General features: G+C 40.9%; 1 protein-coding gene across 1 annotated transcript; it reads left to right on the top strand.

Annotated features, from left to right (window-relative positions):
• The first annotated feature begins 233 nt into the window (after window positions 1-233).
• Window positions 234-4,629, top strand: LOC113315751. Its single transcript, XM_026564008.1, has 7 exons — window positions 234-378; window positions 783-926; window positions 1,378-1,862; window positions 1,957-2,015; window positions 2,411-3,002; window positions 3,347-3,998; window positions 4,247-4,629. The coding sequence occupies exons 1-7, from the start codon at window positions 234-236 to the stop codon at window positions 4,627-4,629; spliced, it is 2,460 nt and encodes an 819-aa protein (XP_026419793.1).
• The last annotated feature ends 17,079 nt before the right edge of the window (window positions 4,630-21,708 follow it).

The raw sequence follows: 21,708 nt of genomic DNA, 5'->3' as shown, positions 1-21,708 counted from the left end.
AAAAGGGGTGAATACTGGAACACAAACTATGGTAATGCAGTATGTGTCATGTACCACTGGAAAAGGCAGCCTCACAATCTTTGTCCAAAGTGCTACACCATTGATCATGAGGAAGAAAGATGTGCAAGGATTGCTACAGAACTTAATCAACCAATAATGTCAGATGAGGAGTATGCTATCAGCGTCAAAGAGAAGAGGAATCAAGGAAGGAAAATGTTGTTGATGATGCAGGAATGACAGATGTTAGAAGTGGCAAAATATCTAGAAATGAAGATTCTGTACCTGACAGTAATCAAAGTGATGAGTCCATGCCAATGAATATTATTGCATCTCTTTCTGACAATGATGTTATACTTGAGAACCAGAGCCATATAATATGTATGGAAGGAATTCAAATGAATGGTGGTGGAAGCTCATCTAGTGTCTCTAATTTGACTCATCCAAATTAACAAGGGAATCATTCCAACTTGGTAATTTTCTCTCATCCTTTACTCTTTATTTTCTAAACACTCTTATTTACTTCCTTATATTTCTTTATTGTACCCTCAGTCTTTTAAAAATTCTCTTTCTGCTATCCCTATTGTGTTATAACTTCATAATATTCTCAGTATGAGAATTCTATCTAGGAAAGTCCAGGGGTTTAAATCCAATGTCACTAGAGATTATCTAGCAGACCTAATTAGGACTCAAAACCCAGACATTATTTTTCTTTGTGAAACAAAATTGGCTAAAGAAAAGATTCTTCCTATTTTTATCTAGGTATCAATATCCACATAATGCAGTCATTGACCCAGTTGGTAGATCAGGTGGTTTAGTTCTCCTATGGAAAACAGGTTTTACTTGTGATTTAATGGAAGTTGGTGACAACATTTTCCATGTTGTAGTTCAATTTGACCCTACCAAACCTAAATTTTTGCTGAATGCATGTATGGAAGAAATAGTTATGCTAGTAAAAAAGAGCAATGGTTAAATATTAAGATCATAGGTGAGAAAATCACTCAACCTTGGTTAGTACTAGGAGATTTAAATTTTCATTTTAAAGACACTTCTACTAGTGCCAGCACTTCCGGTGATGATATAGTCAACTGAATTGTGGATGATTGTGGCCTGATAGACTTATGATACATTGGAAAAGACTTTACTTGGAGCAGTAACAACCTAGGTACTGGCAGTTCTAAGTCTAGGATAGACATGACTTTAGGAAATGGGGATTGGAGTATCCATTACCCTGATACTAGACTACTACATCTTAATCACTTAGGAAGTGACCATTCACCAATTCTTTTAGTTTTACTGATTACTCTCAAAACAAATTTTGGATTCCTTTCAAATTTTTCTATTCTTGGCTCAATGATAATACTTGTTCTGCTGAAATAGCTAAAGCTTGGTCAATAGATGTAAATGGTTCTCCTGGTTTCCAATTTATTCAAAGATTAAAACCCACTAGAAGAAGTCTCTCTAAATATAATAGAGAGCATTTTGGTAATATTAATCAGCAGGTGGATAATCTACAATCTCAGCTTGAAGATCTGCAAAAACAGCCTACCAGTGAAGCAATTCACAATGGAATAGTTGAAGTCAATGCTAACCTCAGTACATGGCACAAAAGAAGAGCAGATTTCTATCAGCAAAAGTCCAGAACCATTTTTCTCAAGGAACATGACAACAATACCAAGTTTTTCCATGCTAGAATCAATAGAAATAAAGCGAGAAACAACATTGAGGCAACTAAATATCAAGGAGGAAATTGGATACAAAATAGAGATGCCATAGCAGATCACTTGGCTTCACATTTCAAAAATATCAGTACTTCTTGTTCTCCCAGTATTGATGAAGGTCTTTTCTTGGTTCTACCTACAATTGTCAGTACATAAGATAATTTCAACTTATGCAAGATACCAGACATTCAAGAAATACATACTTCTCTTAAATCTATGGAAAACTGGAGTGCATCAGGACCTGAGGGTTTTCAAGCAGGATTTTATAAAAGCCAATGGGCAGTGGTTAGGGGTGATGTATACAAGATGATTCAAAGTTTTTTTTAAATCAAGGGATCTACCTAAGGAATTAAACAAGACTTACATTTCCCTTATTCCAAAGAAGAAGAAGGCTATTTCTGCAGCGGACTATAGACCCATTGGATTGTGTAATACATCTTACAAGATTATTTTAAAAATCTTGGTAAGCAGACTGAAGCCAATTATGGAGAGGATCATATCACCTTTTCAGGCAGCTTATGTGTCTGGTAGAATGATTAGTGACAACACTATCATTGCTCGGGAAATTATTCACTCAATGAAGAAGAAAAGAGGAGAAAAGGGCTGGATGACACTCAAATTAGATATGTCAAAGGCCTTTGACAGACTTGAATGAAGTTTTTTAATCAAGGTACTTTTTATTTTGGTTTCAGTGAAGAGTTCTGTGATTTGATATTCCAATGCATCAGCACCACCTCATTTTCTGTAATGTTAAATGGCTCACCTTGTACTGAATTTCATCCCACAAGGGGTATCAGACAAGGTGATCCACTTTCTCCTTACTTATTCATAATGGCCATGAAATTCTTATCAAGACACTTAACTACAACCAATGAAGACAAATCTATTGTTGGTATTAAAGTACCAGGTGCTAATTCACCAGCTATTAATCATCTACTTTTTGCAGATGATTGCTTGATCTTCACTCAAGTAACCCTTACATCAGTTAACAATCTCAAGCAGCTACTTCAGGATTTCAGCTCACAATCAAGGCAAGTTATTAATTTTGATATATCCTCTGTTTATTATAGCAAGTCCACTAATCCAAGTAATACGGCAACTCTTACTCAAATACTGGGAGTAAGCAAGATGAATGCAAAGGATAAATATTTGGGTTCTCCACTGATTTTGATGCACTCAAAACAAGAATCTTTCAAAGACATTAAAGACAATTTCATTCACATGTTGTCAGGATGGTCCTCAAGTAATATCACTCAAGCTAGTATGTTAGTTATGATTAAGCATGTACTAAATTATGTTCCTCTCTATCAGATGGGAACTATCAAGCTACCTAAGAAGCTAATAACTCCGTTAACAACCATTCAAAGGAAGTTCTTCTGGGGTCATAAATCAAAATAAAGGACATAATCCTTTAGCTTGGCATAAGATGTGTACATCAAAAGATCTAGGAAGGACTTGCTTTCAGGAATTTGGAGCTACTCAACTTGGCTTTACTGACAAAGCTTGCCTGGAGAGTTTGCAGAGAGTCCTCAGCACTATGGGTTAAAATACTTCAACCAAAGTACTTCAAAGACACTGATGTTCTGCATTATACTGATTCTAAACCTTCCTCTTCATGGGTCTGGCAGGGCATTGAGAAAGGTCTCAAAATTGTTCAGAACAATTGCTTCATGGAAGTAAATAATGGCAAAAGAACAAGAATATGGCAAGATAGATGGATTGCTGGTATGAATCAACCTCCAACTTCTTCTTCCCCTGAGCATACTTCTTTTACCTTTGTCAATGAGTTAATTGAGCAAAACACTAATGAGTGGAATACAGCTCTACTGAGTAAACTATTTGATGTTGTCACTGTATCTTGCATCACCATGATTTTTCTAGATGTTACACAAGAAGATAAACTAATTTGGATGCCAGCCAAGGATGGGAATTTTTCAGTAAAGAGTACATACAACATGCTGTCCCATGGTCAAAATGATACTCAAGTTAACGGTATACCAGTTCTTACCAGTACATGGAAAGCTTTGTGGAATTGTAAACTGGCTCATAGAATTAAGTTATTCATATGGAAGTGCATCAGAGACATCATTCAAACAAGAAGCAGAATTTCTATATACAACCCGAAAATAGAAAATATTTGTGGAAGTTGTGGCAGAGCTGAAGGGACAATTGAACATCTTATATTTGAGTGCAGACACACAAGGGCAGTATGGAGAAGCATTAATGTTGATATAGATGTTGTGAATTCTAAATCTGTCACAGTAGATCAATGGTGCACAAGTTGGTTCTCAAACAACCTAAATCCAAGAGATGAACAATGGACACATAAGCTAATGATTGGTTCCTGGATACTTTGGAAAGACAGATGAAACTTTGTCTTTCAGGGAGTAACTTTGAATCCTTTTAATACCATGCACATAATTCTTTATTATCTGAATCTTTGTGACTCTACTCCTTTACTGAACAATGGTACTATATATCTAATGTCATACAACCCATTCCTCTTGCTACTCACTGGAAACCACCAGATATTGGGATCATTAAATTTAACATTGATGCATCCTTTTGTTTGGTTACTAACCTATCGAGCACTGGTCTGGTATATCGTGATAATGAAGGTCATTGTGGAGGAATCAAAGGGACCTTCACAACAGATTGTTTGAGCTCAGAAGACGCAAAATGCAAAGAAGTCAGAGAGGCGCTTTTGTGGGCTAAAGCTTTGCAGCTGAAAAGAATTCAGATTGAGGGTGATGCAAAATTGGTCATACAATCCATTAATGAGAATTGTTCCTATACGCACTGGAAGAACATGAACATTATTAAGAAAATAAAACATCTTAGAGATGGTTTTGATTTATGCATTTTCTCTTACGTTAACAGAAGAGATAATCAAGTTGCTGACGCTGTTTGAAAACTTGTTAGAACAGATTCAACAAAATTAATTTACACTAGTAATTTCCCTTCAAACATTTGTAATCTCTTAGCCAGAGATCAAAACTTCTCTGCTGGCTAGTTTTATTCAATAAAAAATTCTGTTATAAAAAAAAAACTTCCATTGGGAACTAAACCAACTAGATTTCTTCCTGGTGCTTAGTTTTTTTTTTTTTTTAATTTGGTGTGTGCGGGGCGGTATTTTTGATTTGGTGTGCGCGGGGATTCATCCTGCCCTGTCCTTCCCCGTGGCGATGCATTTTTGATTTGGTGTGGCGGGAAAAATACATTAATATGTGGAGAATATGTGCAGATTTTATTTATTTTTATCGTTTACATTGGTGTGAGCGGGGCTTCACCCCGCCCCGCCTCGATGCATTTTTGATTTGGTGTGCACGATGTTTCGCCCCGCCCACTGGCGATGTATTTTTAATTTGTTGCGGGGAAAATACATTAAATAGGTGGAGAATAAGTGCAGATTTTATTTATTTTTTCCTTTTATTTTGGTAGAAAATATGTGGATTTTCTTCCCCCTTTATATATTAATTTGGAAAAATGAGCCCAAAGGCCAAGCACTATGGTGCACGGCATCCCTTCCCTATCCCTCAAATAAAGGGAAGGGATATGGGTCACAAGGCAGCTCCACTATGGTGCCATTTTATGCCTTCCCTACATGACACGGAAACTGAGTTTCCGTATGAATAGTGCTATACGGAAACTCAGTATCCATTTTTTTCCCAATTTTTTTTTTGTTAGGAATATATTTGTATAGGTAAAAAAAGATATTTTAGAGTAAAAAAAAATATAATAGATAAAAGGAGATATAATAGGTAAAAAAGAGTTTTAGTAAAAAAAAATGAAAAAGGAAAGTTTTAGGTAAAACTTAAAAAACCAAATACGGATACTCAGTTACCGTGTGAAATGCTACGGATACTGAGCATCCGTAAAGCAGTTTTTCATACGGATACTGAGTTTCTGTCTCATTTCCCTTCCCTACTACCCAGATCAGATGTGATCCACCTAGTAGAGAAACCCAGGGATATCTTTACAAAAGTACGGATATGGGAGACCATAGTAATTGCCAATTTGGATTTTTCCCTACATATGAGGGATAGGGAAGGGAAATAGCGCACCATAGTGCTTGGCCTAATATAGTAGTTATTTGATTTCCAAATTGAATTTGGACTTTTATAAAATTCCAAACACGGTAAGTTAGGTTTTCCTTTTAAGTTTGTATTTTTTAAACCAATCATATGTTGTTAAGTGTCCTCACCTAAATATCAAATTTGGTTTCATTTTTTTTAATTTTTTTCTTTTCTTTTTAAACCAATCATACGTTGCCAAGTGTCCTCACCAAAACACTCGTCTCACAAAACTCAAAAAAAAAAAAAAACTATTTTCGCCAATAGGAAGCGACGGTTTCCTCACCGTTCATTGTGGGAGCTTTATTTACTTAGCCATTTAAGACATTGATTAGTCAAACTTTAAGTATTGTTATAGCATTTTATGCAACTCGGTAATCAAAGTTAGACCAGGGAAACATTGTAACCAATCAAGTGCAACTGGCATATTATTAACAATACTACACTTTGGTCGCGAGTACTACGGTATAAAGGTGAAGGCTATCCATGTTTACATGTTGTAATAATCTAGGTATTTTGTTCATGTCTAATGTTTTTTTTTTTGATGCAAACAAACTTTATGTATTACTTAAGATAATTTACATAACTTCAACTGGCAGTTTGATCATCCTTTATTTCCTTAATAAACATTTCTGGGATGTTACAATGATAATCAAAAGAGTTCTTATCAGTTCTAGATTTGTTTGCAATTACATGCCCAACATTGTTTGCAGTTTTTTTAACATAGTTTACATTAAAACAAGAAAAGGAAGAAAGCAAATGCCTTATTTCTTCAAAATCCCTTGATTCATCCGGTGAACAGAGGGAGTGGCATGCCTAACCGAGTTAATTACATTTAAACAATCACTTTCAAAAGTTACTTTGTGCAAGATGTTTTCATTGGACCAACAAATAGCTTCCTTCAAGGCCAGACATTCAGCTTACTCTGGATCTATTCCTCCATTGAAGAATCTCCCTTTGATGCCCTCGCAGTTGCATGTTGAATTACGTATAATTAAACCGACACCAAAGTTAGAAGTATTATAGTCAAAAGCGGCATCTAAGTTTATTTTAAGTTCCTCTCCTAATGGAGGATACCAGACTTGATTATACTAAAATGTTGAGTTGCTATCTTCTTCTGAAAATTGCATATATGTTGTAGAATAAACATTTTGTTTTTTTTTTTTTCAAATTTTTTAAGACACTTGTTTTGCCAAAGAAACCAGGAGTTATCATTCAGTTAAAACCCAATTACTTCAGGTCTGCATATTAGCCGAACTAGGATGAGAAAACCAGCTTGCAATCCAGTCAGTAACATCTATGTGTTGTTCTTGTAATGTAGCTACATTGATATTCATGTTTAACCAGACTGACCTTGAGTGATCACATTCACTGAGTAAGTGATTTAATGTTTCCTCAACTTGTAAACATCTAGAGCAAGTAGTTTCAATCTCATTTTCGTATCTATGCAGCTTAGCTCTAGTCGGCACTATTTTCTTGAACACTTCCAAATAAATAATTTAACTTTATGAGGAAATTTCATTTTCCACATGTGTTTCCAAACATAATTTGGAAGCTCATTATTCCTTTGATGAGTAACCTGAGTTTTCCTAACTAAAGCATTATATGTTGATTTAACAGAGAATTCACCTGATATGTTTGGTTCCCAAATAAGTTTATCACTACCATATTGCACTAGATACATTTAGAGGATAAGATCAGAAACATAAACTATTCGAGCTGGGTCTGAAAATTTTTCATTTCGAGTAGGAGGAATATCTAAACCTCTAACCCATTTATCATGCCAGACTAATAATTTTGTTCCACACCTGACATCCCATCTATGAAACCTCCTAACATATTTAAGACCTAATTCAATTCCTTTTCATATGCATGAAGAGTTATTATGAGGTTCTTGTAGGTGGAGAAAGCTACAATATATTTAGCCTTCATGATTTTAGTCCAAGGCTTATCTTCTTCTGTGCACAATCTCCAGGATAGCTTGGTAATCAGGGCATTCTTATACAACTCTAGGTTCCTGAAAGCCAACCCTCATTCATTTTTAGAAAAACAAAGAGATCCCCAAGATATAAGATTTATTCCTTTATTGTTCTTACGACCCCACCAAAATCTTCTCTGAATCGATTCAAGCTTAACAATAATATTTTTTGGAAGCTTAAAATTACCCATATAATGATCTGGAATTGAGTTCAGAACTGTCTTAACTAATGTTGTTCTAGCAGCAAGATTCAGAGTTTTAGAACACCAACCTTGTAGTCTATTTTCATATGAGTCTCTAATGGAAGTAAAAGAGTTTGTTTTGGATCTACCTAATAGAATAGGAAGTCCCAAATATTTATCTGGAGAGAAAAGTTGTTTGACTCCCAGCTGTTTGTGGGTGAAAACCGTTTCTGCTGATTTTGGTACATTTGGGTGTGTGGATGAGAAACGAATCTAAACCCTAAACAATGCACTGCACGGGAGTACTTTTGATTTGAGAGATCAATCTGTACAATCCTGGCCTAAACCAAGAAATGGTTGTTCCAGGCTTGCTTCGGTCACAAAGTGAAGGAGCAGGGTTGGTCTTAGGGAGGGAAGCGAAGAGAGTGCTGAGACCAGAATAGTTGATTCTGAAGGTGTGGTTGCTTATGACTCGTATCTGAAAGTAGAACTGGCTAGCAGAATGGAAAGCTACAAGGTGATTTGTAGATACTGTGTTGTTGCCGACCAAAAACTTGTTTTTTGGTGGAAATAGGTGAAGCCTATTTATACAAGTCATATTGAAACGTACCCTGGTCTCGTAGGAAGTGAGAACGATTGAGTGGTGGAAGAATGGAGTAACGTAAAGCCGTCAGAAACCCATGCTTCCATGATGAAGGAAGTGGATCCGTTTACACCCGTTACTTCTTGCCGCCACTAATTGTCCCGCTTCATGACACTTTCTTATAACGGGCGTATTGCACGACGCACGCTGTAAACCTCCAGACCAATACCCTGATGAGTATCCCCCAGTTTGTGACATGTTTGATGTCTCGAGTGTTTTCGTGGAAAACGTGTAGCAGGTTGCTATGTGTGGCAAGTCAAAGTCAAGAGTCTTGCCACAGGAAAATAGCATGTGATGCTTTTAGGCACGTCTTGGCTGATCGCCTAAAACTTTCCACAAGTCAGTCAGTTTGGTGGCGAACTTGGATGGCTGAGATTGCATCTCATGAGGAAAGGTAGCCGTTGATTATGCCTACCTTCTGTTGGCGCCTAGTAATGACACGGTGGCGTTTTTGGTGTATTCCAGTGGCACTGCGACATGACTGGTATAGCTCGTGCATTCCAGTGGCACGGTGGTATAAGTGGCGCCTGGCGTAGCCATGGCCACGAGATTTAAGCGGCTGGTCGCCTAAAACTTTCCACAAGTCCGTCAGTTCGGTGGTGAACTTGGATGGCTGAGATTGCATCTCAAGAGGAAGGATGTCCATTAATTATGGACATATCTTGTTGTATAACAAAGTGGCGCCATTGGCATAGTGGCGTCTAGCATAGCCATGGTGTGGCGGCATGCCAGTAGCATAGCCGTGGCAACTGTTGTGGCATATCGGTGTTAGACCCAAATATGACTTCGGTAACATTGGCCTTGTTACTAAGTTAATCTTAAGGACTTAGGAGAGTTATTGAACTCAGTTGGCATGGAAACTTTTTGCTAAATTAGGGTTTGGCGTATCGCAACCCTATCAAGCACGTGCGGCATGATGGTGGCGTGGCTGGCATAGTTAGCACATGCCAGTGGCACGAAGTAGCGTTTGGCGAAGCCATGGCCGCTAGATTTTGGCACATTGGCGTGGCAACATTTTCCATGTTGCCACATCAATCCTAATGCTCTGGGAAACATTACTTGGCTTGGTTGGCGTAACAATTTTGCTTAAATTAGGTTTGGTGCGTCAAAATCCTAATTAGCGCAAACACGCGTGCGGCATGTGGCCATTGCACATCGATGTTTTGTGCAAATGGTTCCATAGCCACTCCAAAGGAACCATAGCCAGGCCATCATGTGAAAATGACCACAAGAGCAGGATTCCCATGGGTGGCCATGTCATGTCGCTATTATTAGGGTTTCCTGGGTCCTGTACGATTCGTGGCATGTTGTGGGGCCCGAAGCGGCATGATTTGCACCACGACTGAAAATTAGGGTTATGACTAATGCCACTAAAGTAGAGCCGTGTTTGGAATACCCTAATTGAATATGTTATGGCGTTTGGCCATGAAAAAGGAGTGGGTTAGCACATTGGCGCGCTATTTATGGTAAGTTGCCACGTTCGGCATGTTTTTGTGACAAAGTGGCGCGTTCTGCATGTTTGGCATGCCAATTAGCGTATTCGCGCGACTTTTGGAAAGTCAATTTGGCATTGTGACCATCTGGCGCAACTTTGCCTCTTTTAATACTGTGGCAGGTTTAGAGCAACCTGATTGGTCGATTAAAAGAGGGGCCGGCCAAACGCGGGCGTGGCCACACTTCTGGTGTGCGTGTGGCAAGTTTAGAGCGACCTGATTGGTCAATGGGAAGGGGGCCGACAAACAACATGGGGTCGGCCTCATTCTAAATGCGTGTGGCACATTTAGGGCGACCTGATTGGTCGATGGAAAGGGGGGACGGCAAGCAAGGGCGTGGCCACACTACCAGTGCATCGTGGCGGATTTAAACCGACCTGATTGGTCGATGGAAAGGGGTCCGTCAAGCAGCATGGGGTCGGCCTCGTTTTAAATGCATGTGGCGCATTTAGAGCGACCTGATTGGTCGATGGAAGGGGGGCCGGAAAGCAAGGGCGTGGCCACACTTCCAGTGCACCGTGGCGGGTTTAAAGCGATCTGATTGGTCGACAAAGGAATAAGGGACGTTTGGGTAGCATGGGGCGTGGCCAAGTGGCGCCGACTAGTCTATGGCATGGCCACGCTTCCCTCGTTGTTGCTCCTACTCCGTGGCTCTGTTTATTCTTTGCTTTCTGACTGAGTATTTTGCGCAAAGGCATTAACCTTGGTACTTGGAGGTCCGTGCTACTCTGCTGCGAGTGAATACAAATCCGTCATGCCATACCGATATTAAGGGTTCTGCCGGGGAACATAGCACAGGAAAAGTACTCAGTGAATCTTATATTAATAAGTAATACAGGCAAGGCGCCGAAATTTACAGAACATCTGGGATGGTTGCTACATGCGCCAGTCTGGATAAATTTCATGTAAATATATTGAATGGCTCAATAAATTTGCCACTGGAGAGGTTAACACTCATGGATACGTTTCCTTACATAGTGACGTCACATCAGATGCAAGGTTTTACAATTTTAACCCTAAGCTAAAAACCACCATCAACACCAGCATACTCCGAATTGAGTCTTTTTGATCTGATGAAATATCTCTAGTAATGAAAGCCGAAGACTTGGAAAAATTAATCATCTCACCAGATAACTGACTAAATTCATGTAGACTGTTTTTAACTTGATTTATGCTCATATTGTCTGCTTGGAAGAATAACATACAGTCATCTGCAAACAACAAATGATTTATAGTTATTAAGTTTTTAGCTACATGAATTCCTTGCAGAGATCCAAGGGCTTCAGCATGCATTAGAGATCTTGTAAGGTATTCCATTGAGATGATAAAGAGATACGGAGACAAAGGGTCTCCCTGCCTAAGACCGCGAGTAGGAGTATAAGACTGAGATATGCTACCATTCAGACGAAATCGAAATAGTTGTTGTCGAAATGCATTGCTGAATAATAATACACCACTCTTTACAGAATCCCAGAGAAATAAGCATTCTATCAATGAAGGACCATTCCACTCTGCCGAAGGCCTTCGACATATCCAATTTCAGAGCAACTAAACCTTGTTTTTTCTTAGATCTTTTCATCTAATGTATTAGCTCATGTTCTATGATTGTATTATCATTAATGTATCTTTTTGGAACATAAGCATCTTGTGTGGGAGTAATAATTTTCTCCATGAGTGGTTTCATTCTCGTGACTAATAACTTTGATATTATTTTGTAAGTTATGTTACAAACCCCAATGTGTATGTAATCATTTGGAGTTGAAGGATGATGGATTTTCGGAATCAAACATGTAGTGGTCTGGTTTATGTGTAGAGGCATTTCTTTATGGATGAATTTTTTTTCCACCATTTTAGTTATATCAGCTCCAACAGTAGTCCACTGTGTTTGATAAAAACCTGCCAGAAATCCATTCGGTCCTGGTGCATTCCATCTAGGGATAGTTTTAAACACATATTAAATTTCCTCATTAGTTGGGATAGAGATCAAAGCTTCATTTTCCTCTGAAGTAATGGTTGGATGAATATTTTTGAGAGACTCCTCAATAAATACAGGCTTAGTAGAAGTGACAACAGCTGCAAAATGATTAGTAAGAAGATTCTCGAGATCCTGTGGAGTATGATACCAATGTCCATGAGCATCTCTAAGAGCAGAAATATGATTTCTGGATCTTCTTCTATTTTCTCTTGTTGATGGTGGATTTTAGTTCAGGACTAAAATTGTAAAACCAAATTTAATGCGCTAACATCCTGCAAAGGGTAAAGCTGTTTGATAAGTGATGAGTACCTCTTCACTTTATTTATTAGAAGCAATTCAACAAATATACAAAATTCATCTAGAATGGTGCATGTAGCAACAATCCCAAATATCCTGTGAATTTGTAGCATTATTAATTAATGCATGATTTTCCTAGTATTTCATGTGTTGTTCTTAGCAGAACTCTCATTATTGGTGCGACATGATGACTGAGTGTTACTCTCAGCAAAGTAAGATGAATCTCCAAGTGTCAATAGTGAGGTATGCACGAAATACCCGTACAGGATACACCATCCTCTAACACAAAGAATCTCGTACCGGCGTGCTTATATTAGCCCGATCGAGTATATTTAATTTCCTAAGGGAAATCTGGACTGTCCGTATCAGTCTCAGAAACGATCACGGCCACGCAAGTTGGCCGCATGATTTAACCAGCCTAGACGAACCCTAGCAGGAGAAGGCGATCACCGTAATGACCACCGACGGTCCCACTTATGACCTATCCGGTCGAACATCACACCTTGCTTCCCAGCGTGCCAAAACGCCAGCCTTAAAATAGGGTAGCCGCGCTGCTTTGGAAGAAGCTCGAACGAGCAAGACTGTTCAAGACAGTCTTAAAACGATCGCGACCGTCCAACTTCACCAGCCTGATTGGACGGCTTAGATCGCACCATGAACGATTCAGGAGGCGCCAACACACACATTGGCGAGCCCACTCTATCACTACCTGATCGTTTTGCTCACGACGTGGTCATGGAGCCATGAACGTTTGCCCGAAACACGATGGGCGTGATGCTTTTCAAGGGTCACGAAAATTCCAATAATGTTTTAAATTGATCACAACCATCCAACTTAACCGGCGTATTTGGATGGCTTAGATCGTACCTAGGACCATCAGGGAGATGTACATATGTTCACCGTCATCCCAACGTGGGCCCCGCACGATCAGTCTCTCCAAAGGAGAAGCATAGCTCGTCAAACCGTTTGGCCAAAGTCACGTATACGTGACTGTTTCAAAACCCTAATTAGGGTTTGCGGCGTTGCAGATCTGTCGTAGTTCGATCACGACCATCCATAAACCATCTCGTACGACCATCCATAAACCATCTCGTTCGATCACGGCGTTGCATATCTGGCGTTGCATATATACCGTAAACCATCTCGTCGACAGCCTGGGTTAAAAACTAGGCAACCAATGAAGCATCTCGATGATCAATGTCCGCCACTCTTCCACAGGGAGTGATTGACCGGGGGATGGCTCACCCGTGTGGCCTCCAAACGATCACTCGAAGATGGTTGAACGTGATGCTGTTTTAAGACGCTTAATCCGCGACTTATTCGGTTAAAATTTAAAACAATGATGCTTCATACATATTGATTATTTTCGATGCATTATGTGCATCGAGCATACACGATATTTCATAAATATAGATTCCTTAAATAACTTAGTTATTTAACTTAATAGCACCGTATGCTATTTCCTGCAGTGGGTCCCACGATACGCTCATTCGAGACATCAAGCATGTCACAAACTGGGAGATACTTACTGGGGTATTGGTCTGGCGGTTTACAGCGTGCAACGCGCCATTACAAGAACGTGTCAGGAAAAGGTGGACTGTTAACAGTGATGAGGAAAGTGGGCAAAGGTGTGATCGTGTGACAATCACCACTCCTACACGACCCCACTACTCCATCACTTCACCTCCTCCACTTCCTACGAGATGAAGGTTGCGCTCAATGACTTGTATAAATAGGTCCTTCACCTATTTCCAAACAACACAGAAAAACCAAGTGTTGTCACAATATCCAGAAAACACCCAGAACTGATTGCTTTCATTGTGCAAGCCAGTTCATCATTCTGATACAAGTCATAAATATCCAACACCTTCACAATCTCAACACCTTCTTCGCTTCCCTCCCTAAGATCAACCCCATATCCTTCACTTTGTGACCGAAGCAAGTATGGAACGACCATTTCTTGGTTTAGGCCAGAATTATATAGATTGATCTCTCGAATCAAAAGCACTCCCGTGCAGTGTATTTGTTTAGGGTTCAGATTCGTTTCTCATTCGCACACCCAAATTTACCAAAAACAGTAGAAACAGTTTTCATCCATAAACAACTGGCAATCACAGTGGGAGATTAATCTCTCGGTTGTGAAGTCAATTTCTTCGATACCCAATCCCATTTGGTTGATTTCAAGATGGTTGGTCTTAAGACTCCCCCAAAAATTTCAAATCCCGGTCGAAGTTCCCCAAGTGAAGACACCCCTCTTCCCAACGGTGTATCTGATGGTGTAACCGGAAGAATCCCAATATTGATCGAGTTAGCGCGAGCGCAGGATATTCACACGAAGAACATGGACCTGCTCAAAGAAACGATAAACGACATACTCGATCTCCTCATCAAGATGACATCAGATATGAGCGGTTCTCCTGTCACGGAGATTTATGCACTGGGGACTGATCCTCGCAACGATTCTCCTCAAGTCAATAGTTTCACTATGAACCAGAGGTTGGTGGATCAGGAAGCGGTTTCTCTAGTGGAAAGCTTATGCGAACTTTTACACCTCTCGAAGAATCAGCGGGCGGTGACGTTTACTGCAATCAACCGGATATCCCTGGACGTGCATCTAACTCCTTTACGTCCAAAAGCCTCAAAAACATCAGAGATATCTGTGAATAATGTTACATTTATAAAGGAAGACATGATGGCGGAAGAAGGTCACAACCGGGCCCAACACGTTACTCTACGCATCAAGGATTCAGAATTCAAGAGGTCCCTCATCGACACGGGAGTGTCTTCGAATGTGATTACTCTTAAAACACTCAGGGCGGTCAAGGTTCTCCCAAGAAAGATCGTGTGACAACCTACCACGATGACATACTTTGAAGAAAACCAAACCAACACGTACGGGTATGTCAATCTGAATTTGTCCGAAGGACCTGTCCAATCAAAGGTGAAATTCGAAGTCATAGAAAAGGAGCCGGACTACCATATGATACTGGAAGACCATGGCTTCATGACAATAGGATCGTCCCCTCGACGTATCACCAATGCCTGAAAACTATGATGGATAAAGAAGTAGTTCGTATTCCTGCATCATTATCTCCTTACGCACCGATATGTGGAGTTGAATTGTTTGAAACAAGAGAGGCTCCACGCGTAGAGTCAGACAAAGTTTTTTGCATCCCACTTCCCACGTGGGAGTCAATCCAGGAAGAGTACCGACTTGCATCATTGAAGGCTAAGTCCCATGATGCATCTTTGCTGACAAGGCGTTCCAATTCTTCTTCATCATGTGAAGCTGCGACCCACGCTCACACAAAGAGGGAACGAAATTTTGTGGCAAGCCGTGAATATAAAGGGAAAACCGTATACCGATGCCGCTGTTAGCAATTAGCAGGGGAGACTGCTACCCAGTCTCTCCGCCCAATGGAATGCTAAAAAAACGATGGGTCACGAGAAGAAGTGTTAGATGCTCCACAACAGCTGCAAGATGGCACCAACTCCACCACTGATGAGCTCGAAGTCGTTAACATCGGGAACGAGGAATCTCCTAGGCCTGTCTCCATCATCTCAACCCTGTGTACGGATGAACGCACGAAGCTCGTAGAACTTCTCAAAGAATACCAGGACATATTCTCCTGGACATATGAAGAAATGCCCGCTTAGATGAAAAATTGGTCACCCATCATCTACATGTCATACCTGGATCCAAACCGGTCAAACAATCTCCGGGGCAATTCAGACACGAGGTAGAAGAGCAAATCAAGACTGGAATTCAGAAGTTGCTAGCTGCTGGATTCATCAAACCCATTCATCATCCGACCTGGTTGGCTAATGTGGTTCCGGTAAAAAAGAAAAATGGGCAGATCAGGTGCTGCGTGGATTTCAGAGACTTGAACAAATGTTGTCCCAAAGAAGATTTTCCTCTACCTAACATCGACATGCTAGTAGATGGCACCAGCGGACACGACATGTTCTCCTTCATGGATGGATATAACGGCTACAATCAGATAAGGATGTATGAGCATGACGCAAGTAAGATAGCTTTTCGAACTCCTCTTGGAAATTTTTACTATACTGTAATGCCTTTTGGTTTGAAGAATGTCGGTGCAACGTATCAACGCGCTATGACGGCAATCTTCCATGACATGATGCATAAACAAGTCGAAGACTACGTGGATGACATAGTAGTCAAATAAAAAGCTCGGGCGGACCACACAGGAGTCCTACGGCAAGTGTTCGAAAGGTGCTGAGAATACAAATTGAAGATGAATCCTTTGAAATGCGCTTTCGGCGTCTCTTCAAGAAAATTTCTGGGAATCCAGGTAACTTCTGAGGGGATAAAAGTGGACCCATCCAAGACTCAAGCTATCCTGACGATGCCTCCATCGCGAACTGTGAAGGAGCTCCAAAGCTTCATGGGCAAGGTGAACTATATTCGACGTTTTATACCTGGTTTGGACCAGCTCGTTGCTTCATTCACCCCCTTACTGAAGAAAGGAGTAAGTTTCGTTTGGACTGCAGTACAACAGGAAGCGTTTCGGAAGATTCCGCGAATATTGTCATCTCCAGCCATCATGAAGTCTCCCGTCCAAGGAAGACCGCTATGCCTCTACACTGCTTTCAGTGATACCGCCGTCGGGGCTTTGCTCGCTCAAGAAGATGACGAGGGGATCGAACATCCTATATACTATTTCAGTCGAATATTGAGAGATGCTGAACTCAGATATCCCAAAGCGGAAAAGGCATGCTTAGCCCTAATTCATTCTATTCAGAAGTTCAGACATTACCTGCTATCCAACAAGGTGGTGCTCATATCTAAATCTGATCCTGCGAAGTTTCTTCTTTCAAAACCGGTCCTAATGGGAAGGTTGTCCAAGTGGATTCTCCAAATGTCAGAGTTAGACATAACGTGTGCATCACCTAGAGCTATCAAAGGACAAGTAGTTGCAGACTTACTAGAAGCATTCCCTGGAGAAGGCACTACTGCACTACGCGAGGACCTTCCTGGAGAATTTCCAGACATCTCCGTTGTCGAAGAAGAAGCGTGGCTATTATATTTTGATGGCTCTGCCACCCCTAGCAATAACACTGGAGGGGAAGGCGTAGTCCTAGTATCTCCAACCAGTAAAGTCTCCTCGCACTCCTTCAAGCTGGACGTTCAATGCACTAACAATTCAGCAGAGTATGAAGCCTTCCTCATAGGGCTGTCATTAGCCAAGCAAGCAGGGGCCACACGTCTGGAAATAAGAGGTGATTCTAAGTTACTAGTTAATCAAATGAATGGAGTATATGCGTTGAAGGAGGTAACACTGGCTCTGTACCGATTAGAGGCGCAAAGGTTGCTAAACTACTTTGCTGATGCAACCATAACCCATGTTGGTCGCAACAACAACAGACATGCCGACTGTTTAGCCACGCTGGCATCCAAATTGCAGTTTGAAGGTTTAGAAGAAACCTTGACGGTGAAGAGGGGAACGGTAGAATCAACGTGGCTTTCACAATGCAAGGACACTGGAACCTGAGATTGGCGAACGCCGACCATTCAGGAGCTCAGCAACTCGCTTTCTCAAGGAAAGGTCGGTCTCAAAACCTTACAGAACTTATTCATGCTTCATGGTATGATGTATCATCGAAACTCGGATGGTTCCTTATCAAGATGTCTCGGAGATGAAGAAGCTCAGCTGCAGCTTAACCGCGTTCATGATGAAATTGGTGGACAAATGTTGGTGGTAACGCTCTATCGTCGTCTTCAACGCCTGGGATATTATTGGCCAGAAATGGAAACTCAATCTCGTTTACTTCAAAAGTCTTGCTCTAATTGTCAAATGTCGCCGCATCAATTGGAGGTTTTCAGCGTAAGTCATGCTGGGGACTGGAGAGAACCGTACATTAGCTATCTTCGCGATGGAGTAACTCCTGCTGATCAAAAAGACGCTATCAAGATGAAGCAAAAGGCGAAGCGATTCGTATTTCATGAGGGGATCCTGTATCGCAAAAGCTTTGGAGGCAATCTGTTACGGTGCCTAGCCGAGTTAGAGATCCCAATTATGTTAAAAGAAATGCATGAAGGGGAACATCAAGGGAAGAGGAAACTGTTTCTCCAGATACACGAGAAATATTATTGACCGACCATGGAGGATGATGCAGCTGCAAAGCTTCCACAAATGTCAAATTCATGGGAACCTCGTTCACGCACCTTCCACCCCTTTACACTCGATAAGCTTTCCATGGCCATTTTATAGCTGGGGACTTGACATTGTTGGAAAGATCAATCCGTCGTCATTAAAGCAACACGAGTACATCATAACTGCGGTAAAATATGTTTCCAAATGGGTTGAAGCCATTCCTCTACGAGGGACTACAGGATCAACGATTGCGGCTTTCATTAAAGAGTACATCATTTGTCGGTTTGGCGCGCCTAAACATATCATCACCGATAACGGCACTCCCTTCACCAACAAACAAGTACGAGAGTTTCTTGAGGGATACGGAATTAAACAAGTTTTCTCCACCATTTATTACCCCCAGGGAAACGGACAAGCTGAGAGCATCAACAAAACACCAATTCGGATTTTCAGTCGAACAGTGCATGACAATCCCAGAGAATGGCACGAACAGCTGCCGATGGCGCTATGGGTGTATCGAAAAACACTTATAAGTTCTATTAGAGTTTCTCCATATTCGCTTGTCTACGACACAGACGCGATCCTCCCAGTAGAAATCAAGATCCCGTCAGCCAGGATTGCAGCAGCAAGTGGGGTCCACTGGAATGAAGCCGAAGCGTTGAGCTCCAGAATGGCCGGGTTGGACACTTTAGACTCCAGAAGAGGTAAAGCAGAGGAACGTACTCAGGTGTACATAAATATGATCTCCAGGGCATATGAAAAGACTGTAAGGCCGCGTGTTTTTAAAGAAGGATATTTGGTCTTAAAGACGGCCAAACACATTCAACAAGACATGTCTGCACCAAAGTTCTCTCCGAAATGGGAAGGTCCCTACGTGATTACCAAGGCTTACAATACCGGCTATTACAAGATCATTAAGGTGGATGGAGGCAAGTTAGAAGCTATCATCAATGAAAAATGGCTCAAGGCATATCGTGCTTGATCATTGTCATGCCGTTGTCTCATGACATGGAAATACATGCATTCTATTTTCATTACACATCTGAATTATCAATTTATTCGAAAATACATTAATGAAAAAACTCCTTCCACCTACCAAAAAAAAAAAACCAATGAAATTCATTTCTCAAGAATGTTCAAAAAAGAAGAAGATGATAACGTAAGCGCCATTGACAATAAGAGAATGCAGCTTAGAAGAGGTCATCCAGCAGATTATAGTTCCTTGAGAGCATCATCTTCAACCTAGTTTGGTATCTCTCTGTCCTATTCTTCAAGTTTTGGACTGCCTGCTCCACCTTCTATGATTCCGCAGCCAGAGCCTTCTCTTCCTCCAAGATAGCTTTCGCAGCAGGAACTACATTCACGAGGATACCAGCTTGATCAACCTTGATAATTTCAAGACGCTGTCGCAACCATCCCATGTTGAACTCCATGGATTCGCAGGTAGACACCATGTTCTCCCACTTTTTGAGGTTTGATTCAGTAACGTTACAGATAGATATTCCCTATCTCAGCAATCATGGGAAAAAGGAAGTTTACCGTGGTAACCAAAGCAGATGAACAGTGTCGAACTACATTCCTGGTTACAATATGGCCATACTTTTTCCATACTTTTGTGTATAAAGGCACAAACTCCTTCCGCACTAAGAATTCATCGACAGTTCAGTAACTGGAAGATAGACATCTCATGTGGATATCGAATGAAAGGCCTGCGTTGGGATATTCGTAAGATGAGATACCCAGATCAACATCTTCAAGGTCCGTGGGGGTAGGCGTGTTTAAGCTTGAAGGAAGAGGACTGTTTAAGTCATCATCATCGATCATTGTCACACATGTTCCAGTAGAATATCCTTGTGAAATGGGAGGTTTATTCACCTGATCATGAAGAACAAACAATTGTTCGTAAAAGTAAAATAAAGGAAAAAGTAGCATCGTTGAAATCAAGAGACGGCTCGGAATCATACCTCGGGTGCAAGTCGTGTACGTTTAGCAGAAGAGCCTGGATGATATGAAGAAGACGATCCACTGCTATTCGACATGATGAAGAGTTTCTGCAAAACCCTGTCACGAAAAGATAAAGGGTGGTTCTAAATCTATGCATGCACATATATATGGAGGAAACCTTAAAGGAAAACCAAATCGGCTGCGGCGAGGGTTATCTGATGAATAAGGATTCAACCGACCAAGTCGTTCTTTCTTCCAAACCCTAATCAAAGTTGGAAAGGTCGTTGGATATCTAAAAGAGAATGATTTGACCAGCTCCGGGACGTTTAAGGCATAGGGTGGTATTCATATCTACGGTAAACATTTATTTACTTAGCTTAATCGTTCTAATATTCGAACTGTCACCATCTAATGCCTATCCCGCAATAATGCAACTATTACGTGCTAGGCAGGGGACTTAATATTGATGGTGAATTTTAGTTCAGGGCTAAAATTGTAAAACGAAATTTAATGCGCTGACATCCTGCAAAGGGTAAAGCTGTTTGATAAGTGATGAGTACCTCTTCACTTTATTTATTAGAAGCAATTCAATAAATATACAAAATTCATCCAGAATGGTGCATGTAGCAACAATCCCAAATATCCTGTGAATTTATATCATTATTAATTAATGCATGATTTTCCTAGTATTTCCTGTGCTATTCTCAGCAGAACTCTCATTATTGGTGCTGCATGATGACTGACTGTTACTCTCAGCAGAGTAACATGAATCTCCAAGTGTCAATAGTGAAGTATGCACGAAATATCCGTACAGGCTACACCATTCTCTAACAAAGAGAATCTCGTACTGACATGCTTATATTAGCCTGATCGAGCATATATAATTTCCTAAGGGAAATCTGGACTGTCCGTATCGGTCTCAGAAACGATCACGGCCACGCAAGTTGACCGCATGATTTAACCAGCCTAGAAGAACCCTAGCAGGAGCAGGCGATCACCGTAATGACCACCGGCGGGCCCACTTATGACCTAGCCGGTCGAACATCACACCTTGCTTCCTAGCGTGCCAAAATGCCAGCCCTAAAGTAGGGTAGCCGCGCTGCTTTGGAAGAAGCTCGAACGAGCAAGACTGTTCAAGACAGTCTTAAAACGATCGCGACCGTCCAACTTCACCAGCCTGATTGGACGGCTTAGATCGCACCATGAACGATTGAGGAGGCGTCAACACACACATTGGAGAGCCCACTCTATCCCTACCTGATCGTTTTGCTCACGACGTGGTCATG

Source organism: Papaver somniferum, chromosome 10 (assembly GCF_003573695.1).
Source record: "Papaver somniferum cultivar HN1 chromosome 10, ASM357369v1, whole genome shotgun sequence".
NCBI classification, from domain to species: domain Eukaryota; kingdom Viridiplantae; phylum Streptophyta; class Magnoliopsida; order Ranunculales; family Papaveraceae; genus Papaver; species Papaver somniferum.
This window is presented reverse-complemented; position numbering and strand designations above follow the sequence as displayed.

Excerpts from the sequence above, each read along its gene's own strand:
- LOC113315751 (XM_026564008.1), top strand. The coding sequence starts at position 234 with ATGACAGATGTTAGAAGTGGCAAAATATCTAGAAATGAAGATTCTGTA. Across the intron at positions 1,863-1,956 it reads TCTTGGTTCTACCTACAATT|GACCTGAGGGTTTTCAAGCA; the intron begins GTCAGTACATAA and ends GGAGTGCATCAG. Across the intron at positions 2,016-2,410 it reads GGGCAGTGGTTAGGGGTGAT|TGAAGAGTTCTGTGATTTGA; the intron begins GTATACAAGATG and ends TTTTGGTTTCAG.